The sequence below is a fragment of the Entelurus aequoreus genome, linkage group LG08 (assembly GCF_033978785.1).
Source record: "Entelurus aequoreus isolate RoL-2023_Sb linkage group LG08, RoL_Eaeq_v1.1, whole genome shotgun sequence".
Classification (NCBI taxonomy): Eukaryota; Metazoa; Chordata; class Actinopteri; order Syngnathiformes; family Syngnathidae; genus Entelurus; species Entelurus aequoreus.
The window spans coordinates 39,240,433-39,264,434 of NC_084738.1; the positions used below are offsets into that span (position 1 = coordinate 39,240,433).

General features: G+C 39.4%; 1 protein-coding gene across 5 annotated transcripts in view; it reads left to right on the plus strand.

The window, feature by feature from the left end:
• The window catches only part of dnah9 (dynein, axonemal, heavy chain 9), a 426,092-nt gene that overhangs the window by 127,737 nt on the left and 274,353 nt on the right, over window positions 1-24,002 (plus strand). For all 5 annotated transcript variants that reach the window (XM_062056457.1, XM_062056459.1, XM_062056458.1 and 2 more), the window contains 5 exons: window positions 11,247-11,385; window positions 12,163-12,450; window positions 13,893-14,103; window positions 14,186-14,313; window positions 16,581-16,689. In XM_062056457.1, coding sequence (XP_061912441.1) covers window positions 11,247-11,385; window positions 12,163-12,450; window positions 13,893-14,103; window positions 14,186-14,313; window positions 16,581-16,689 — 875 coding nt within the window. The remainder of the gene's footprint in view (window positions 1-11,246; window positions 11,386-12,162; window positions 12,451-13,892; window positions 14,104-14,185; window positions 14,314-16,580; window positions 16,690-24,002) is intronic.

Sequence of the window (24,002 nt, forward strand, 5' to 3'; positions counted from 1 at the left end):
CTCAGATTTTCCGTGTCTCTTTGTAATTTTATGGGTCCCCAGCTCTGAAGGTAGTATTCCGCGTCTTGATCAAGGTCTTCACTTCGCTGTTGAGCCACGGTTTCTTGTTAGGGAACACTTTAACAGTTCTTGTCTCTGTCACCTTCTCAGTACAGAAGTGGATGTAGTCCAGTATTGCAGATGTGTGTCCGTCCAGGTCTGTCTGTTTTAAGGGGTTAGCTTTTTGCCTAGCCACGAGCCGCACTCTCTTACCCCGCTTCTGCTTTCTATGTCTTCGCTGCCTACGTCACGCCAGCAGGGGATGGTGAAGCTAGCTTCGTTCTGTGTTTGCCGGATCTCTGGGGGGATAGTAGTCCACAGATTTAAGTCTTTGCTTGGGCAAAAAGTGTTTACAGCAACAGACAACAGTTAATTTCTGCTGTACTGTACATATGACGCAAGGATAGAATCAACAAATAATACACAAATAAGTATAAAGTTTAAGATATATAAAATAAAGAAAATATATGTGCTAAATAAAATTATCTGCTGCTTGACTTCTGGTTGGTTGTCGGTGTTACCTGGTGGACAACAAACCAGTCAAAGTTTCTACAGGTTTCGTCGTCTCTGATAATTTTTGGACCACTAATACTGCTGTTTCTCGTCACACAATCCACCATCATGGGCAATAGATAAAACGAAGCGGCAACCCATGCATTTAATTTGGCCACCTGCCTTGACTCACATATGAACTTGAAGTGCCATCCCATTCCTAACCCATAGGGTTCAATATGATGTTGGTCCACCTTTTGCAGCTATTACAGCTTCAACTCTTCTGGGAAGGCTGTCCACAAGGTTGCGGAGTGTGTTTATACATTTTCGACGATTCTTCCAAAAGCGCATTGGTGAGGTCACACACTGATGTTGGTTGAGAAGGCCTGGCTCTCAGTCTCCGTTCTAATTCATCCCAAAGGTGTTCTATCGGGATCAGGGCAGGCCAGTCAAATTCATCCACACCAGACTCTGTCATCCATGTCTTTATGGACCTTGCTTTGTGCACTGGTGCACAGTCATGTTGGAAGAGGAAGGGGCCCGCTCCAAACTGTTCCCACAAGGTTGGGAGCATGGAATTGTCCAAAATGTTTTGGTTTTGATTGATTGATTGAAACTTTTATTAGTAGATTGCACAGTACACTACATATTCCGTACAATTGACCACTAAATGGTATCACCCGAAAAAGTTTTTCAACTTGTTTAAGTCGGGGACCACGTTAATCAATTCATGGTACCCTGCAGCATTCAAAGTTCCTTTCACTGGAACTAAGAGGCCAAGCCTAACTCCTGAAAAACAACCCCGCACCATAATTCCTTCTCCACCAAATTTCACACTCGGCACAATGCAGTCCGAAATGTACCATTCTCCTGGCAACCTCCAAACCCAGACTAATCCATCAGATTGCCAGATGGAAAAGCGTGATTCATCACTCCAGAGAACGCGTCTCCACTGCTCTAGCGTGCGGTGGTGATGTGCTTTACACCACTGCATCTGACGCTTTGCATTGGACTTGGTGATTTATGGCTTAGATACAGCTGCTCAGCCATGGAAACCCATTCCATGAAGCTCTCTGCGTACTGTACGTGGGCTAATTGGAAGGTCACATGAAGTTTGGAGCTCTGTAGCAACTGACTGTGCAGAAAGTCAGTGACCATTTTGCACTATGCGCTTCAGCATCCGCTGACCCCTCTGTGTCAGTTTACGTGGCCTACCACTTCGTGGCTGAGTTGCTGTTATTCCCAAACTCTTCCATTTTCTTATAATAAAGCTGACAGTTCACTTTAGAATATTTTTTTATTTTTATTTGTTTTTATTTTTATTTTTATGTTTTTGTCCTGTCTAGCTTCCCAGGGAAATCATATAGTTGATGTAGATGCCCATATCGGCTGTTCAGATTTACTTTACAAAAGAGAAATGTAGGATACTTCTCTTGTTGCCTTATTTGTATTTGACTTTATTAAATGTATTTATATTATCATTTGGTGCAGCCGGGCCGGAGCAGGAGGGGATAGAAAGAGAAAAAAAGGAAGACAGAGGGGGAAATTGTGGGGACAAGAGGGGGATTAGACGGAGAGACAAAAACAACAACAGCAAATACAACAACAACAACAACAATAGAGCAACATCAGCAAATATGACATGTACAAATATGATGATAAAAGAAATAGCAAATAAGCAGTTAGCAAAAATAAGAAATAATACAGAAATGACAATGAGCATTATTACACTACAAATGGAGTAATACAAATACCAATATAAATAGCGCTATTGATAATGAACAATACCAATACTTTACCTTTATTATCAACAATACAGTTGTTGAAATGCAACAATACATATACGTAATGATAACTTGAGATACGAAAGAATGCATAAAAATGGAGGGGAAGAAAGAGAAGCAACCTACATTAACCTTGTAGATTGTTATAGTAACAATAGGTTAAGCTTTGTCAGTGTGCCATGTGTTATACCCAGTTTACCCTAGGGCAACAACATTAATATATGTTTGATGAAACGTGATTATATGCATGAGTGTATGTATGCATATGTACTTGTATATTTACAGAATGTGTATATGTGTTTGTACAGTGAATGTATATGGACATAATGTGTATAAGTGTTTGTACAGTGAGTGTATAGGTACAGTATGTGTATATGTATGTTTGTACAGTGAATGTATATGTACAGTATGTGTATGTGTATGTTTGTATAATGAAAGTGCGCGTGGATGTACGAACTTTGAGTATGTAAATATGTACTGTATTTGTATATGTATGTGGGAGCGTAGGTACCTATGTATGTGTGTCTGTATGTATGTGAGTATATGTGAATTTGTATGTACAATACATTTGACTCCCAGTGTGTGTGGGAGCCAGGGTACGGCCCCAGCCCCAACCGAGAGCCCAACCCACAAACAAAAGGTGTGGTGCCCAGGGAACCAGGGACCACACCCCACACGGGCAGAAAGGAGGGACGCCCCGCCCGGGAGGCCCGGAGACCCCCCGCAACCGGACGGGAAGACCCCCCCGCCCCACCGGGCCCCCACGAGACCACTCCCCACCCCCGGAGAGCGCGCCGAGGCCACCCGGCCTCCCCACCCAAGTCGGCCGCCGCAGGACCACCCAGCACGGGGCCACGGGAACCACCCACCCCACCCGCAGGGACCCCAACGATGGAGATGGAACAACCAGAAACCGCCCCGCCGAGTCCCCCCCCCCAAATAAAAGAATAATATTAATAAAATATATTAAAAAAATAAAGATACATAAATAAATAAATACATTAAAAAAAAAAAAAGAATTAAAAGAAGATCACAGACATGCTGACACACAAGGTCACTACCCCAGCAACTGGCCGACTCGCAGCACCTCGGAATACCTTGCAGCACCAAGCTACCACAGTAGACGCAGGGACTAGACCCAGCAGGGACTAGACCCAGCAGGCCCCAACCAAGACGGGCACCTGGAAGGGATGGACGGTGGGACCCAGGATCTCCAGACACGCAGTCCGGAGGCAGTAGCCTGAGGCGCCGACCCCCGCCTGACAGGCAGGCCCAGAGCGTACCCCCAGAAATATACATACATACCTATATACATACACATACACATATACATGTACACATACACACATACACATACATACACATAGTTACACATACACATATACACTATATACATACATACATACACATACACACACATATACACAGTTCGTCAGCCCCGAGAAACCACCACCACCCGCGCGCGCTGCCACCAGTCACAACATCAGCCACCACCCTGCACCAGACCCAGCAGCCACGGGCGCCCACACCACAAACAAACGGCAGCAGAAACAGCAGCCGCAATACCCCCAGACAGCCAGCACCACCCAATCAAATCAAAGCGATCAAAAAAAAAACTGCGACCGGCAACCACACGCCAACAGGATCACGGAGACCAGCCAGCGCCAGTCAGCCCAAACGCCAACATGCAAACAAGAGACACCAACACCCCCCCACCAAAAGACCCCACCACCCCAACCCGAACCCGCACAACACACCACCGCCCATACAACCGAGACACAGCATCCAGACCAGACACGGGGGCACCACACTTTAGAATATTTAGGAGCAAAGAAATTTCACGACTGGATTTTGTTGCACAGGTGGCATCCTATGACAGTTCCACGCTGGAAATCACTGAGCTCCTGAGAACAGCCCATTCTTTCACAAATGGTTGTAGAAACAGTCTCCATGCCTAAGTGCTTGATTTTATACACCTGTGGCCCGGCCAAGTGATTAGGACACCTGATTCTGATCATTTGGATGGGTGGCCAAATACTTTTGGCAATATAGTGTATTTTTCTTTTCCCAATCGAATTTGTGTTTCTGCAGCCTAATGTTTTTTTTCCTCGGCATAGATCTTGGCGTCATCCCTATAAGCCATGTTCTTGTCTGTTTTGTTTTTTTCCAGTATATTTGCCGCACTTGTCAGCGCCTCAACCAATTAATTAGATGAGCTGAATCCTGTGTGGTCATGTGTGAGGGTGCTGTCAGACCATTGGTCCTGGAGCAGGGACCGCTTTAACCGCTTTAACTGCTTTAACGTAAAATGCAATAAAAAGAGTCCTGTCATGCAATAATTTCACTGACATTTCAAAGAATGTTTTAATCTACACAGTAGTATGAGACAAAATGTGTCCCTTTACAGATTGACACAGGCCGTGTACTTTTGTTACCAAATACGGGACTATTCCGTTTTTCAATGGATGGTTGGCAACCCTAACCATCCTAGTTGGTTGTTTTCTGTTTGCTGTCCATGTTGTATTCATGCTAGCACCGCCATCATCACATTCATGTTTTGCTATAAGATGGTATTTTAAACTTGATGTGGATCGATAATAGGAAAGTTTGCTAGACAGGACATATTTAAAAATATGTATATATATATATATATATATATATATATATATATATATATATATATATATATATATATATATATATATATATATATATATATATATATATATATATATATATATATATATATATATATATATATATATATATATATATATATATATATATATATATATATATATATATATATATATATATACACTACCGTTCAAAAGTTTGGGGTCACCCAAACAATTTTGTGGAATAGCCTTCATTTCTAAGAACAAGAATAGACTGTCGAGTTTCAGATGAAAGTTCTCTTTTTCTGGCCATTTTTAACGTTTAATTGACCCCACAAATGTGATGCTCCAGAAACTCAATCTGCTCAAAGGAAGGTCAGTTTTGTAGCTTCTGTAACGAGCTAAACTGTTTTCAGATGTGTGAACATGATTGCACAAGGGTTTTCTAATCATCAATTAGCCTTCTGAGCCAATGAGCAAACACATTGTACCATTAGAACACTGGAGTGATAGTTGCTGGAAATGGGCCTCTATGCACCTATGTAGATATTGCACCAAAAACCAGACATTTGCAGCTAGAATAGTCATTTACCACATTAGCAATGTATAGAGTGTATTTCTTTAAAGTTAAGACTAGTTTAAAGTTATCTTCATTGAAAAGTACAGTGCTTTTCCTTCAAAAATAAGGACATTTCAATGTGACCCCAAACTTTTGAACGGGATTGTATATATATATATATATACATACAATATATAGTATAGTATAAACACACACACACACACACACACACAGAAGGTGTGGCTCGTAACGTAAGCGTAATGTAACATGATAGAAATTATCTGGATCAGCCCCGAAATGGGAAGACTTGTTCCTCATCCCAGTTCCTAAAGTTCCTAAAAGTTTCATGAAAACCCGGCGATAACTTTTTGAGTTTTATTGCTGCCTAACTAAATAACTAACTGACAGACCAAAACAAGAATTACAAAACCTCATGGCAGAAGTAACAAAGCTACTTGAAGTACAGCATTCCTTGAGGACATTAGCTTAAACGAACCACCTCCACACAAGGCATATCAGTGAACTAAATTGACATGCTAGCTTGGGTAGCATGCTAGCATTTATTAGCTTGAGGTCATGTGCCAACAAATATGCACACTATCACTCAACACAGTTTAAATAACTCAAATAAATCAAAACTCACCAAGGACAAGGTGAACAAAGAATGGGAACATATATACTTATAACTATATATAAGATAGCCTATACCTGTACTTAGGACATAGTCTTTTCTATCAGCATGAACTGATGAAACCTGCCTGGATGAGAGACAAAACATATTTGAAGACAATTGGAACAGTTCAGTAAGGGAGGTCTATCAATTTCGAAACACCTAATTATATTCCTTACATGAAGTGGTTAACTAACTCATCTTGATTGGCAAGGGCTCCAGTAGCTGTGTTGGGTTGGTGGATGACTGAGGCCAGCAGAAAATTACTCTTATTTTCAAATCCCAATGCAAAAATGTATTGTAGATTTTGCAAGATTAAAACGTGACAATATTTCATGTATAGACAAAAGCTGTGTTGTTGGCAGAACACAGTCAGAAAGTTGTTGTTTTTTAATACTCAGAAGGATATGTCTGGCTGTGAGCGAGGATTTGAACCTCACATTAAGTGCTTTGTGCACACGTCAACCCAGAAGCTCGCCTCAGCCCAGCCTAACTCCTTCATTTGAGTTTCACAGCCAACACGTTGCGTCAACTGTCAATCATGGAAGCCAAGACATGACAGAAAAGCACTTCAGACAACCTGGACTGCTTTCCCAAGCAGCTAGATGCCACTGTGAGCAGCAATGATAAGACAATACAGCCAAACCATTGATTGACCACTTAAAGACACCATAAAGCTCCTAAAAAAATACTTCATTATATTTACTTTATTTGATCTTTTATAGTTTTTTATTTTAGTTTTTATTTGTAGATACAAATTCAATAGTTAAAATCTCATGGGTAGTTAATTTACGCAAAGTTCTAAATCACTTCAAAGTGCACCTGCATTGTTTCATGACCCTGGCAAAAAAAATTATATTTGTCCAATCACATATACCTTGCCATAGAAAAGTAGTTTTCTTAAAAGCAGGGGCTCCATCAATAATTCGGGGGGACAGTCAGGGGCTCTTTGAATTGTCCCATATTAACATCTCTTCGAGTCATGTTCTCCTCATTATTGTGTATCGTCATGTCCCCTGATATGAGTGTATCGTCACCCCCTAATTGTCAATAACACGAGGGCAGCCCCAAACCAGCTACTGTTTGACAGGTTAATCACCTGGGACTCTAAGACCAGAAGCACCAACCTGTGCACTGCATGGATTGACTATAGGAACGCCTACAACTGAAAGGCACACACATCGATGCTGGAATGCCTGGAACAGTATAACATCAACAAAACTCTAAAAACCTTCATCAAGAACGCAGTTAGCCTGTAGAGGCACACTCAAAGCCATTTACTGGTGAGCATCACTTGTGGCATATTCCAAGCAGATGGTCTGTGCCCGCTGCTGTTCTGCATAAGCCTGAACCCTCTCAGTCAGATCATAACCAAGAGTGCCTTCAGTTATTGTTTTGCATGAGAACAATCAGCCACCTCCTCTACATGATTGTATGGCAAAAATGAGCATGACTATGTCGCCTAATTCACCTTACAATTTACAGCAATGACATTAGAATGTCATTCGGATTATATAAGTATGGGCACATGATATCTAGATAAGGAAAAATTATTACAACTGAAGGGGTTAACTACCTGGGGAAATCATAAAAGATGTACATGACATCTACCAATATTAAGGGACCCCACAGAATACTTGCCAACCTTGAGACCTCCGAATTCGGGAGATGAGGGGGTTGAGGTGGGCGGGGTTGGGGGGGGTTTGGTGGTAGCGGGGGTGTATATTGTAGCCCGGAAGAGTTAGGGCTGCAAGGGATTCTGGGTATTTGTTCTGTTGTGTTTATGTTGTGTTACGGTGCGGATGTTCTCCCGAAATGTGTTTGTCATTCTTGTTTGGTGTGGGTTCACAGTGTGGCGCATATTTGTAACAGTGTTAAAGTTTTTTATACCACCACCCTCAGTGTGACCTGTATGTCTGTTGATCAAGTATGTCTTGCAGTCACTTACGTGTGTCTGTAGAAGCCGTATACAACATGTGACTTGGCCGGCATGCTGTTTGCATGGAGATAAAGCGGACGCCCTCAATATTGTTGTCCGGGTGAAAATCGGAAGAAATTCAGGAGAATGGTTGCCCCGGGAGATTTTCGGGAGGGGCACTGAAATTCGGGAGTCTCCCGGAAAAATCGGGAGGGTTGGCAAGTATGCCCCACCGGCCAATGGCAACTTTAAGGAGGGAGCGCAACCAAATACCAAAAGAAGTTGCGGAAGATCCTGAAGAGCCAGCTGAACGGCAAAATTAGAAACCAGGCCATTAACACCTAAACCAGTAATCAGATACCCTGCTGGCATAATACCTTGCCCACTGGAACAGAAACAAGCCACTGATATCAAGACAGAAAGCTCCTTACAATGCATGAATGATTCCACCCTAAGTCCAGCATCTCTAGGCTATACAGAAAGCAAAGCAAGGGGGGTGTCACAGGTACTATGCAGGAAGAAACAGGCCTCCAGGAATACATCAAAAAGATGGCCCTGGGGATGACCTACTCAGTGAATGCCTCAAGCAACAGAAGCCCAGTAGGGAGGAGGAGCCAGATAAGCTGTCATGGAAAGACCAGCCCTTGCATGGCATGTGCCACTGACAAATTGAAAAACTGACTAACATCAGGAAAATATACCAGTCGCTGGAAAAATCTGGACTGAAAGACAGGACAGAGGCACTAAAGATAGTGAGGTGAATTGTATTTATATAGCGCTTTTCTCTTCAGAGACTCAAAGCGCTTTATATTGTGAAATCCATTATCTACATCTGAACCAGTGTGGGTGGCACTGGGAGCAGGTGGGTAAAGTGTCTTGCCCAAAGACACAACGGCAGTGACTCGGATGGCGGAAGTGGTGATCGAACCTGGAACCCTCAAGTACCAACCAAGCCACACCGCCCTGGATATAATAGAATAGAGAGCCTTTATTGTCATTAAACACAGTATGATATTTGAGGAGCAGCTCCATACCAGTGCACACAGTATTAGCGCAGTATAAAACATGATACAATTAAAAGTAAAAGTATAAACACACAATGAAAAAAACTGTTTAAAAACACAGGTAAACAGAAAAGTGGTAGTTTGTTTACATTGGTACGAATTTGCGTGTATAGCTCGGTTGGTAGAGCGGCCGTGCCAGCAACTTGAGGGTTGCAGGTTCGATCCCCGCTTCCGCCATCCTAGTCACTGCCGTCGTGTCCTTGGGCAAGACACTTTACCCACCTGCTCCCAGTGCCACCCACACTGGTTTGAATGTAACTTAGATATTGGGTTTCACTATGTAAAGCGCTTTGAGTCACTTGAGAAAAAGCGCTATATAAATGTAATTCACTTCACTTCACAATATGGTGACAGCTTTGGGGAAGAAGATCATGGCAGCACAAGAACAGCCCCTAAACACGTGATCAATAGAGACTGGGTTCGACAAAATCAGACAAGACCCAAGTGCAGACTGTGCAAGAAGCCCCAGAGACAGTTCAGCACATCACAACATGGTGTAAGATGCTGCCAGACAAGGCATACAGTTCATAGAGCGCTACAACTAGATAGCAGGCATAGTATACCGGAAAATCTGTACCAAATATGGACTGGAAGTCCCAGATTCAAGATGGCAGATACCACTGAAGGTGATTGAGAACAACCAGGTCCAGATCCTGTGGGACTTCCAGATCCAGACTGACAAAAAGGTAAACGCCAACCAGCCATTGGTGATCGATGCAACAATCGCAACATTCGGAAAAAGGGACATAAAAAGCTTGAAAAATTCCAAGGGCTCAAAAAGACCTGAAGAAAATGTGATGTGTGAAGGCAACAGTGGTGCCAGTAGTGATCTGGCACTGGGAGCACTAACCTCAAAGCTGGGTGTATGGCTCCAGGAGATACCAGGAACAACGTCTGGCCTCTCCTTCCGGAAAAGTGCAATACTGGTAGGGATGAGAATTGATAAGATTTTCAATTTTGCTTAACTTTGGTTCTTCACCCATTTTGAATACCCATTTTGAAAAAAATGATAACAACATAAAACTTAGTTTAGTTTAGAAGATATATGAGCGTCCAAACCCAACAATAAGGTCTAAGAGGCCCACCGCCTCGATGGGGTCATGGGCCCAGGGAGGCACCAGAATTTTTTTTTTTTTAATTTGAAAATAATAAAATATATATATATATTTGACTGAATAAATAACAAATTACAACATAAATTATTTCGTGATAGTACACAAGAATGTTCAGTAACATGTTAAACTTTGTTCTAATATAATTTAAAATTATTATTTTTCAAATGATATATGATCTGACCAACCTCACAGGGCAATTCTGCAACCATCAACTATGAACATTAACCATTATTTTAAAGAAAAATTAGCATATCGGCTTTTTTAGGAAGGGTACGCAATCCTTCTGACTATTTACGGTGTCTCCAGCTGTTGACAACAGACATGGACGATGCTGCCAGCGTCTCGTCATGTAATGCATGAGCCGCACTAATGTCACATGTACAGTTGATAATAGCAAGTTTTAAATTGAGGGGCTAACATGATAGGCAATGTTAGTTAACTGCAGTATCAACAGCAGACAAGACCTTGTCGCTGCTGCTGTTGGTGGAGATTCACTTCTGGCTTGCAGGGGATCGAAAACACGTCATAAATTCAAAGTTATCACTAACTGTGTGTGCTCATGTTTCAGGTAGTATTTCCTCCCTTTGATGAAATACCCACTTTGCAAGTATTGCAACTTGCCTTCTTGTCATCGTTTCTCATGAATAACTGTCGAGTGTTTGTGCTGCTTCAGAGCTGTGCGTGGTGGCGTCATGCGTGCCCTAAGGAATCGATAAGGGAATCGATAACAAAACTGGCAAATGATTAACAGGAATCAAAAACAGGGAACCAAATTTTGATTCCCATCCCTAAATACTGGGAACAGCTAAGATCCTGCGAAGAACCCTCAAGCTCTCAGGTTGGGTCGGAGAGAGAAATCGTTTTTTCTTGTTGTTTTATAGATATAGTCCAGTCCCCGACCAAATTTTTTAGCCCAATGCCAAATGTGTCTGTCCAAAAGTTTGCACATCTTTGTTGTTTTATTGTGTTCTTTCTACATTTTCACAGACCGTGTGCCATGGTGGTCCCAGACTTTGAGCTGATTTGTGAAATCATGTTGGTGGCCGAGGGCTTCCTATGTGCCCGGGTCCTTGCCAGGAAGTTTATCACACTCTACACACTTTGCAAAGAGCTACTTTCAAAACAGGTACTAAGCTTAAAAACAGAATTTATTTAAATAAAAAATATTACCACATGTTTAAGACAGTACTGTATATTGCATTTTTTACAATATTATGTTGATTCTACTGCTAGTAAACTTTTAGGAATCTTTGACCTCATTGTAAATGCAAGTGTAGCATAAAAGTTGGCATTGCATGATGACGCAGCCACACAGGCTTGATATGCCACACCTGTGAGGTGGAGGAATTATATTGCAAAGTAGTAGTGTTTACTAACACAGATTTAAATCGATTTGTCAACAAACAGGCCTGTTGTGTACATACTGTACTGTAGATATTTGAGTTTAACCCATGAATTTTATTTTGTTGAATGCAAAATGTAGGGGGAACGAAATACTAAAAATGCATGTAATGAACCTTAAGTTCATCAGCTACTTTTGGATTTTTCAAAAATATATATTTGTTCATGTTAAATAAGATATGCTAGCAGCAATTATCAGCTGATATAATGAAATAGTATTTAAAAAGCTGATTTGGGGCAAGGATATAGATATAAAAGGTATAAGTAGTTAATTTGTTTCTTCACTGTTGTTTTTTATGTTTGTGATACTAACATCAATACACACATTTACATACCACATCCATACTGTATCCTGTTAAGGGACCATTAACTGGCTGTGCTGTGATCGATAACGGAACATTAAGGCTTTTTTATTCCCATACAAACTGCAACATAAACAGCTATATGAACCACTATCAATGGCAGATGCTGAGATTAAACTTGTTTCCTTCTCTTTCCGCAGGACCACTATGATTGGGGCCTTCGAGCCATCAAATCCGTGCTAGTCGTCGCTGGCTCTCTAAAGAGAAGTGATCCCGGCCGAGCTGAGGATCAAGTACTTATGAGAGCACTGAGAGACTTCAACATCCCTAAAATTGTGACCGACGACATGCCTGTGTTCATGGGGCTGATAGGGGACCTGTTTCCTGCCCTGGATGTACCAAGGAAAAGAGACCTGGACTTTGAGAAGCATGTCCATGAATCTGTTCTCGACTTGAAGTTACAGGCTGAAGACAATTTTGTGCTAAAGGTACAACACCATTTTTAATTGTCTGTTGCGTCAAATTAAATTTCAAGATAAGGACACAAGCAAATCCAATCACACGTTTTCTCCGATGCAGCAAGAAGAAGCAAAATCCCTTGGTGAGATTTCAGCCTGAACTATTCAGACAGATATTAGAGTTTTGGCACTTAGATTCAGATTTATTTTAGGTCTCACCAAAAGCTGTTTACCTTTCATCCTAATCCTTTGATGGGAAATGGACATTAGTGTCAAACACTCTAAGGATCTGGATGAATTGAGCAAATATAGCCAATAGTTGCCTGCAATGAGACTGTAGGTGCCTGAGTTACTGACCTTACTATCAATGTTATATCATACAGATATGCTCACACAAACACAAGCGTGCATGCACATATACACACACCTGAAAGAAGTCGCCTTAAATCAGAGATGGGGTAACACTGAACCACGGGAAATAAGTGCAATTTGCCACAGGTCAGATAGACATGGAAACTACATAATAACACAACATCAATGGAGGCCAGTGCTGCACATTGCCACTTAACCCGAGCATTGTGTGATACAGCCGCAGGAAAAAAGGAAACAAAGCAAAAAGAGAGAATGGCAGAGCGGTCAATAAAAAGCCTCCACCCCAGAGCCTGAACTTTTACTGTCTTTGTTTGTGCAGCCAACCTTTTGATTTCAGTCAACAAGGAGAGAAGCAGCGAGGTGAGGGAGACTGGATGCCTCTAGCATTAGCTCGTGCTAGCATTAGTCCCTCTCACATCAAAGCAGTAATCAGTCATGGCCTTTGAGTGTGCAAAGCCACCTGGGCTCCTGCTGAATGGAGGCGGATAAGGAGCCCTGTCGATTGCATTGATTGAGCTCACCATTTGTATGTTTGAGTGGGAATAGGGAAGAAATGGCCCTTTTTTTTAATGTCATCTCTCTTTTGCTCTATTGCACATTCTGTGGCATTGCCTTACAAAAATTGCAGTCAATATAATGGTTGACTTCCAAATCTGTTATTCTGCCCAAACTAAGACTAAAAAATATGCACTGCATGATATGTTCACATATTCTCATGTTTAGATTGTTTCATAGTAACGTGGAACTTCTTAAACAAGGATGGTCAATCATTTTGACTCGCAAGCCACAATGGATTCTGAAATTTGACAAAGGGCAGATAAATGAATCAAAATCAATGATATCAATGATAAATAATAAAGTGTTTATGTTAAGTTACTAAACAATAAATGACATATGTCCACAACGCTTTGTGTTGCGATATTTCACGGTTATAAACGCACTCCCATAAATTAGTGAACATTTTTACTTTGGTCAGTAAACACAGGATTCGCACGAGAACTAGTGATATTGTGCCCTGTTGGAAGAACAGGCTCATGCAAAGCACTAGAATTCAACGTGTGAAAACATTCTTAAATATTTAATTATGTTTGTTCTGCTAGGTGGTGCAGTTGGAAGAACTTTTGGCTGTGCGGCACTCCGTGTTTGTGATTGGGAATGCCGGCACTGGGAAGAGCCAGGTGCTGAGGTCCCTCCATAGAAACTACCAGAATATGAAATGTCGACCCGTGTGGGTGGACCTTAACCCAAAAGCTGTGACAAATGATGAGCTTTTTGGCATCATCAACCCAGCAACTAGAGAATGGAAAGATGGTGATGAGAAATTTGTTCCTAAAAATGTTTGTTGAAAGTGTGGTATTTATTGACATTTGTTCACGTACATTGTCTCCAACAGGTCTATTTTCTTGTATAATGCGTGAATTGGTCAACATTAGTCATAGTGGTCCAAAGTGGATAGTTTTGGATGGAGACATTGACCCAATGTGGATTGAGTCACTTAACACCGTCATGGATGACAACAAGGTATGACAATGTGGGAAAAACAAATATTTGTTTGTAAGTTTATGTCCTTAGAAAATATGAACAGCGCATATTTTAATGCTACAGTATGTGCATCCGGAAAGTATTCACTGTGCTTCACTTTTTCCAAATTTTGTTATGTAACAGCCTTATTCCAAAATGGAATTAATTCATTTGTGTCCTCAACATTCTACTGACATTAATCCCATAATGACAATATAAACAATGTTTTTTAGAGCTTTCTGCACATGTATTAAAATAAAAAACTAAGAAATCACATTTACAAATGGATTCAAAGCCTTTGCTCAATACTTTGTTAATGCATCTTTGCCAGCAATTACAGCCTGAAGTATTTTTTAACACAATGCCACAAGCTTGGCACACCTATCTTTGGCCAGTTTTGTCAAGCTCCATCAGGTTGGATGGGAAGCGTCGGTGCACAGTCCTTTTCAGATCTCTCCGGAGATATCCAATCGGATTCAAGTCTGGGCTCTGGCTGGCCCACTCAAGGACATTTACAGAGTTTTCCCGAAGACATTCCTTTGATATCTTGACTGTGTGCTTAGAGTTGTTGTCCTGCTAAAAGATGAACCGTCGCCCGCAGTCTGAGTTCAAGAGCGCTCTAGAGCAGGTTTTCATCGAGATGTCTTTATAATGCTGCATTCATCTTTTCCGCTATCCTGACTAGTCTCCCAGTGCTTGACACTGAAAACCATCCCCACAGCATGATGCTGCCATCACCATGCTTCACTGTAGGGATGGTATTGGCATGGTGATGAGCGGTGCCTGGTTTCCTCCAAACATGATGCCTGCCATTCACGCCAAAGACTTCAATCTTTGTCTCATAAGACCAGATCTTTTTTTTTCTCATGGTCTGAGAGTTTTTCTTGTTCATTTTGGAAAACTATAGGCGGGATGCCACATGCTTTTTACTAATGAGTGGCTTCTATCTGGCCACTCTACCATACAGGCCTGATTGGTGGATTGCTGCAGAGATGGTTGTCCTTCCTTGAGGTTCTCCTCTCTCCACAGAAGAATGATGTAGCTCTGACAGAGTGACAATCGGGTTCTTGGTCACTTCCCTTCTCCCCCAATTGCTTAGTTTAGACGGCCGGCCAGCTCCGGGAAGAGTCCTGGTGGTTCCCAGCTTCCTCTATTTATGGATGATGGAGGCCACTGTGCTCATTTGGACCTTCAAGGCAGCAGATATTTTTCTGTACGCTTTCCCAGATGTGTGCCTTGAGACAAATCATGTCTCAGATGTCTACAGACAATTCCTTCAACTTTATTTTTGGTTTGTGCTCTGTCACTTCTTACAGCTGTGTGCCTTTCCAAATCATGTCCAACCGACTGAATGTGTATGACAAGTGGACTCCAATTAAGCTGTAGGAACATCTCAAGGATGATCAGTTGAAACAGGATGGACCTGAGCTAACATTTAAGCTTCATGACAAAGGCTGTGAATACTTATGTACATCAATCAATCAATCAAAGTTTACTTATATACTGTATATGTACATGTGATTTCTTATATTTTATATTTTTAATACATTTTTAAATCTAAAAAAAAACCTCATCAACATTGTCATTATGGTGTATTTTTAAGGACAAAAAATAATGTATTCCCTTTTGGAATAAGGCTATACAACATAACAAAAAGTGGGAAAAATTGAAGTGTTGTGAATACTTTTTAGATGTGCTTTTGTTTTAACAGAGTGACAGACAATTAAAAAAAGTAACAAAAAAAGAAAGGACACAGTGTTCTCTCGATTATTGCGGGGCTTATGTTGCAGATCCCCAATGGTTTATGAATTTTAGCAAAGTACAAACACTATTTATTTTATGATTTATATAAATATTGGATGCATTTAAGTTCTTTATAAGCCCTCCCCACACTCCATATAGCTTTTACACACTTTTATAAACATTTCGTATGCTCATCATACACTATAAAAAAATGTGAACTGCAAAGTGGTGAGGGAACACTACAGGAGTGGAACCGCCTTGGTCTGCCCTTCTATGTGGAAGCCTCGTCTTTTCGTCTTCTTTCAGCACACTGTCCCTTTATTTTAATCACTACACCGCATTAACCAAAAACTTTGAATACAAATACTGTACTGTTACACCCCTTACTCTTAATATTAGACACATTGACCTATTCAAACTGTTTTTGTTTATTACAAGCTACTCCAAGTTAATAAACATTGAAAATTAAAAGCATTCATAATGAGAGTTGAATCATGTAATCTGATCTTGTATTTTTTTATTAGGTTCTGACACTGGCCAGTAATGAGCGGATACCGCTAAACTCCACTATGAGACTGCTCTTTGAGATCAGCCATCTGCGTACAGCTACTCCTGCAACTGTGTCTAGAGCAGGTGTTGTATATATTCTGCTATTGTTTTTGATACCTAAAAGAAACTATGACTATTTTTAAAGACGGGATAAATCAAAAGGTATTTGACCCCCCTAACCTGTGACATGTCCCATAGCTGTTACAATGGGTAAATACACAGTTTTAGGTAGTGAGATAATTACATGGAAAATATGGACATTAAAGTGAGTTTATTGAAGTATGTTTGCAGTTATACGCCCACAAAATCAACAAGGCGATAAGTCTTTAGGAGTTGGATTATGCATTCATCTACCGTATTTTCCGCACTATAAGGCGCACCTTCAATGAATGGTGTATTTCAAAACTGTGTTATATATAAAGCGCACCGGATTATAAGGCGCACCTATGCATCCATTAGACGGAGCTGCGCTAAAGGGAATGTCAACAAAACAGTCAGATAGGTCAGTCAAACTTTATTAATAGATTACAAACCAGCGTTCTGACAACTCTGTTCACTCCCAAAATGAATAAACAGCTGTTTTATTATTTTCCCCGAGGTAAAGTCAGTGACGTGGTGTTTTGTTTATCTTTTAACAGCAGCAAGGTATAACATGTAGTGCAACATTTATATCACATAGTGATTCAATAAACACGTAAAAAACAGTGACACTGTTACGGTAAATCAAACGTTAGTGCGATCACAATATAGTAACACTCGAAATAGTGCAGAGCAATAACAATATATCAATAACTCAACGTTGCTCAAACGTTAATGTCACACAACACAACACACAAAATAAACATGTAAAGCTCACTTTATGAAGTTATTCCTCATCCACAAATCTCTCAAATTCTTCTTCTTCAGTGTCCGAATTAAACAGTTGGGCGGATACAGCATCCAACATGCCCGGCTCCGTCTTGTCGAAGTCGTCATTTATCGAGTTAGTGTCGCTGCTGCTCTATTCCCGTGTTCTACTGCGTGACTGATCGTCTTAAGTTTAAACTCTGCGTCGTAAGCGTGTCTCTTAATAGGAGCCATTTTGGGGTCTTTACATAAACAAACAAATGGAAATCAAAACGGCACGCCTCGCTCAGTCATATACCCCAGCATTCACCGCACGCTTCTTCTTCTTCTACGGGGGCGGCTGCTTACCGTAGAAAAACTTCTTCTTCTACGGGGGAAAATGAAGTTGGCGACTGCTTACCGTAGTTGTGAGACCTAAACTTTATGAAAATTAAGTTTAGGTTTGTTGTGGCTCAATATTGGTCCATATATAAGGCGCACCGGATTATAAGGCAAGGTCAGTTTTTGACCAAATTGGAGGTTTTTAGGTGCGCCTTATAGAGCGGAAAATTCGGTACATCACCAGTACATGACTAGATTTATTAAATAAGACATTCAGCTCACCAGAATAATGACGCCACCATGCTATTTACTGTACATATAATACTTACAAAGATTCAAGGCTCTTTATTCATTCATCATTCTTGTACACTTTTTGTAGTGAAGAAAATTAGTCTTGCAAAACAAATGTTTACATGACAAAGACCAAAGAGACGACAGTTATTAATAACATGAAGTTACTGTATATCTAGAAAGAGACTAGGGTATTTTTATACTGATATATTGGCCCAGATCTTTATAGTAAGCTACTGTGGAGCCTTTGGCTGTGTAGCTGATCCATTAGCTAAGTTTTATGTAGCTGGCATGGTATCAATTTCCTTTAATATCCAATTTACACCATGATTGGGATTAACTGGCATCCTGTTCAGGACTTTTGCCCAAAGTCAGCTGGTTTAGGCTCCTGCACTCATCCTAAATGAACTGAGTACGTCAGTCAGTAGGTGGGACAATCATGAATCAACAGCACCGTTTTTAATTATAACCTTTAATTATGTAAAACCAATATAGGTGCAAGTATATATAGTTAAAAAAAAGTATTCGATTCCCTGCTAATTTTTGGCTGATATTGTTTTTCTTACTGATATCCAACATGCTAAAATTGCCCAACACTTAATTTCCGACATGGATAAAAATGGATATCAACCAATACTGATACATGCAGCAGTTTTCCCTCAAACTAATGTAGGCCAGCTGAATACACTGAGACTGTCCTGTTCTGCAACAAGGCCTGCACAGACAATGTCCCAGTGGATAAACAGATCAAGGTGTTCAACAATGAAAACCCATGGATGACAGCTGAAATGCGTTCACTACTGCGAGCTCAGAACTGTGCCTTCAAGGCCGATGACCAAGAACTGCCATTTTGAATATTCCGCTCCAAATACCTTCGGCTATTTCCGGAGATTGACGTAAAAATGTGAACGCTTCTGCACTCTGACCACAGTATCAGATCAGTCATACTGGAAATACGCAAAAATTAGAGAGAGATGTAGTGTCTATCATTCACGATCTCTTTATAAGACATGAACACATAGGTTTTTCTTTGTGTATGCATTCTAAGTCGTAAATAAATAAATACAAAAAAGTCAGCTAACAATGTATTCACTGAGAGCTCTATATTTCACCCACAAAACCCTCTAAATAATCATCCAAAACTTGCCAACAATAGTCTTTATACATATCGTTACCTGAATAGTAACCAAATATTAACGATGTTGTTATTATAAGCGCTATTACATATTAACTATTTCTCAGCGTCGCAATGATACAGACAGCTAAGTAGCCCTCTGCTGCTTTTACTCTGAGCCCGGCATAGATGCTGTTCTTCAAAGTTATTCTAGATTGTAAATCATGCCTCTCATCTAGACATTAGGAAGATTTAGCCATAAATCTAGAAGTTGTTCATCTGTGACATTCAATGTATACTCAGAGATGAAGACAAGCACACACAACCAAAGACAGTGTCTGCAGGTAGACTTCCTTGTTAACCCTTCGTGTGTATCATGATTTATTGTTCATCTAAACGGGAAGATATATGGACATCATATCAGTCGTCATCACAGTAAGAGCTGACATTGTACAGTAAACTATCATTTTATTATGTTTGTAGTTTGTATTTCTTGTTTATCACTTAGCAATACTGCTACATGATGCTACAGTGTTTAGCAGACATTCTAAAACTCTTAGCTTATCCTTCTTATATTCAGGATCAAAAATATACGTTTTTGGATCATAATTTTGCCCAAAGTAATTTTTGCTGGCTCTCACAAAGTCTGCACAATTTGCATTGTTTTTGGTGGGGAAGGGATCTGCAGTCCCTACCATTACGTCACGCGATGACTTGATTGGCTTCCTCATTGTCTCTCAAAATGGCTCGGGAATCTCCATGTGATTGATACTACTGCTATTTTGATCATATCTATTTATTAGCACACTTTGGAAGTGCTTTTCGACTCCACTGGTACTTTAAAGTATATAATGTAAAGATTCAAAAATAAAGGAAAGGAGAGAGCAGCTGGGAAGTGATCTGAAGCACAATGCACAACGAAACTAAAGCAGGCTACAGAAGGCTGGAACGCAGCAAAAACTTACGCGCAAGACGTGCGACAAGAAAAGCGTTTATACGGGGTACATCCCTACATAACAATCAAAATCCCAACAAAGAAAATCTCATCACTGTCTCATCCTAGAGTCATTGTAGCCGACATGTACAACTATGTTCGAGTAGCTAGTGATGCGATTAGCCTATCATACGTGTTTGCTAGGCCTGTTGCGAGTCAGCTCCCTAAGATTAGCTACAATGTCGGGTGTTCGAGCCGTAGGAATAGACTTAATTGTGGTTGGTTTACTAAGCTGTATGTTCCGGGTGATGGAGTCCCCTATGACTAAGGTGTGGTGGCCGGTAGAAAAGGGTGTAGGACTAGCTAAAGTGCTAAATCTGTTATGTGTCATTTGTAAGCCATAAGGCATGGAGCACTTTAAGCAGAAAGATTCTACTATATTATATATATTCAATCTATATTGAAACTATTATCATATATATATATATATATATATATATATATATATATATATATATATATATATATATATATATATATATATATATATATATATATATATATATATATATACATATATATGATTGTAAGATACATCCTCAGATGCACTGGGACACATCCTCAGTGATGTGCCTGAGATCACCGGGGGTTTCGGGTCTTTCAACATCATACCCCCTTCCTCAGGTGACCCAGCCAGGGTTGATCAGACCCCAGCTTGCGTCCCAGTAGCATTGGCCCACAGTTCGCTCCTCCTGATCCAAAGCCATATATTATATATATTCAATCTATATTGAAACTATTATCATATATATATATATATATATATATATATATATATATATATATATATATATATATATATATATATATATATATATATATATATATATATATATATATATATATATATATATTTTAAGCAGAAAGATTCTACTTATATATATATATATATATATATATATATATATATATATATATGATAATAGTTTCAATATAGATTGAATATATATAATATAGTAGAATCTTTCTGCTTAAAGTATATATATATACATATATATATACATATATATATATATATATATATATATATAAATATATATATATATATATATATATATATATGTATGTATGTATGTATATATATATATATATATATATATATATATATATATATATATATATATATATATATATATATATATATATATATATATATATATATATATATATATATATATATATTAGGGCTGTGAATCTTTGGGTGTCCCACGATTCGATTCAATATCGATTCTTGGGTCACGATTCGATTCAAAATCGATTTTTTTCCGATTCAACGCGATTCTCGATTCAAAAACTATATTTTCCTGATTCGAAACGATTCTCTATTCATTCAATACATAGGATTTCAGCAGGATCTACCCCAGTCTGCTGACATTGAGTTTTTGATTGATTGAGACTTTTATTAGTAGGTTGCACAGTGAAGTACATATTCCGTACAATTGACCACTAAATGGTAACACCCGAATAAGTTTTTCAACTTGTTTAAGTCGGGGTTGATGTGGCATAGAAAGAGAATGAGTTAAGACCTTTGTTAGTTCGGAATCTGGGTTTAACGTGGTTAGTGGTGTTGTGGTTATGGCGGTCATTTACGTTAAGGAAGTAGTTTGACGTGTACTTTGGTATCAGGGAGGTGTAGCAGATTTTATAGACTAGGCTCAGTGCAAGTTGTTTTACTCTGTCCTCCACCCTGAGCCAGCCCACTTTGGAGAAGTGGGTACGAGTGAGGTGGGATCTGGGGTGGAGGTCTAGTAACCTGACTAGCTTGTTCTGGGATGTTTGGAGTTTAGATTTGAGGGTTTTGGAGGTGCTAGGGTACCAGGAGGTGCATGCGGTATAGCTCGGTTGGTAGAGCGGCCGTGCCAGCAACTTGAGGGTTGCAGGTTCGATCCCCGCTTCCGCCATCCTAGTCACTGCCGTTGTGTCCTTGGGCAAGACACTTTACCCACCTGCTCCCAGTGCCACCCACACTGGTTTGAATGTAACTTAGATATTGGGTTTCACTATGTAAAGCGCTTTGAGTCACTTGAGAAAAAGCGCTATATAAATGTAATTCACTTCACTTCACTAATCGAAAAAGGGTTGAACGAGAGTTCCCGCCAGAATCCTCATGGTGCTTTTGTTGACCAGAGAGGAGATTCTGTAGAGAAATCTTGTTTGTTGGTTAAACTTTTTGATTACCTTGGTTGCCATTTTATCACAGGAAAGGTTAGCCTCTAGAATGGAACCTAGGTAGGTGACCTCATCTTTCCTGGTGATAACAATGTCACCCACTTTTATAGTGAAGTCATTGACTTTCTTAAGGTTGATGTGGGACCCAAACAGGATGGATTCCGTTTTACCCAAGTGTATGGATAGCATGCAAGCAGAGTAGTAGATTTTTGTAAAAAGCTTTTATATTTGTAAAGGACAATGTTTTATCAACTGATTGCAATAATGTAAATTTGTTTTAACTATTAAATGAACCAAAAATATGACTTATTTTATCTGTGTGAAAATATTGGACACAGTGTGTTGTCAAGCTTATGAGATGCAATGCAAGTGTAAGCCACTGTGACACTATTGTTCATTAATTTTTATTTTTATAAATGTCTAATGATAATGTCAATGAGAGATTTTTAATCACTGCTATGTTGAAATTGTAACTAATATTGATACTGTTGTTGATAATATTCATTTTTGTTTCACTACTTTTGGTTTGTTCTGTGTCGTGTTTGTGTCTCCTCTCAATTGCTCTGTTTATTGCAGTTCTGAGTGTTGCTGGGTCGGGTTTGGTCTTGGAATTGAATTGCATTGTTATGGTATTGCTGTGTATTGTTTTGTTGGATTGATTAATTAAAAAAAATAAAAATAAAAAAATGAAAAAATCAATAATCAATATATCGATTTTTTTAAAATGAGAATCGATTCTGAATTGTACAACGTGAGAACCGCGATTCGAATTTGAATCGATTTTTTCCCACACCCCTAATATATATATATATATATATATATATATATATATATATATATATATACATATATATATACACTACACTACTATATATATATATGTATATATATATATATATATATATATATATATATATATATATATATATATATATATATATATATATACACTACATATATATATATATATACACTACCGTTCAAAAGTTTGGGGTCACCCAAACAATTTTGTGGAATAGCCTTCATTTCTAAGAACAAGAATAGACTGTCGAGTTTCAGATGAAAGTTCTCTTTTTCTGGCCATTTTGAGCGTTTAATTGACCCCACAAATGTGATGCTCCAGAAACTCAATCTGCTCAAAGGAAGGTCAGTTTTGTAGCTTCTGTAACGAGCTAAACTGTTTTCAGATGTGTGAACATGATTGCACAAGGGTTTTCTAATCATCAATTAGCCTTCTGAGCCAATGAGCAAACACATTGTACCATTAGAACACTGGAGTGATAGTTGCTGGAAATGGGCCTCTATACACCTATGTAGATATTGCGCCAAAAACCAGACATTTGCAGCTAGAATAGTCATTTACCACATTAGCAATGTATAGAGTGTATTTCTTTAAAGTTAAGACTAGTTTAAAGTTATCTTCATTGAAAAGTACAGTGCTTTTCCTTCAAAAATAAGGACATTTCAATGTGACCCCAAACTTTTGAACGGTAGTGTATATATATATATATATATATATCTGCTGTATGACACCGAAATAGATATGATCAATATAATATCAATCTCACGGAGATTCCCAAGCCATTTTTAGAGATAATGAGGAAGCCAGTCACGTGGTCGAGTGATGTAGAGGTAGAAACCGCAGACGCTGCCAACAACAAA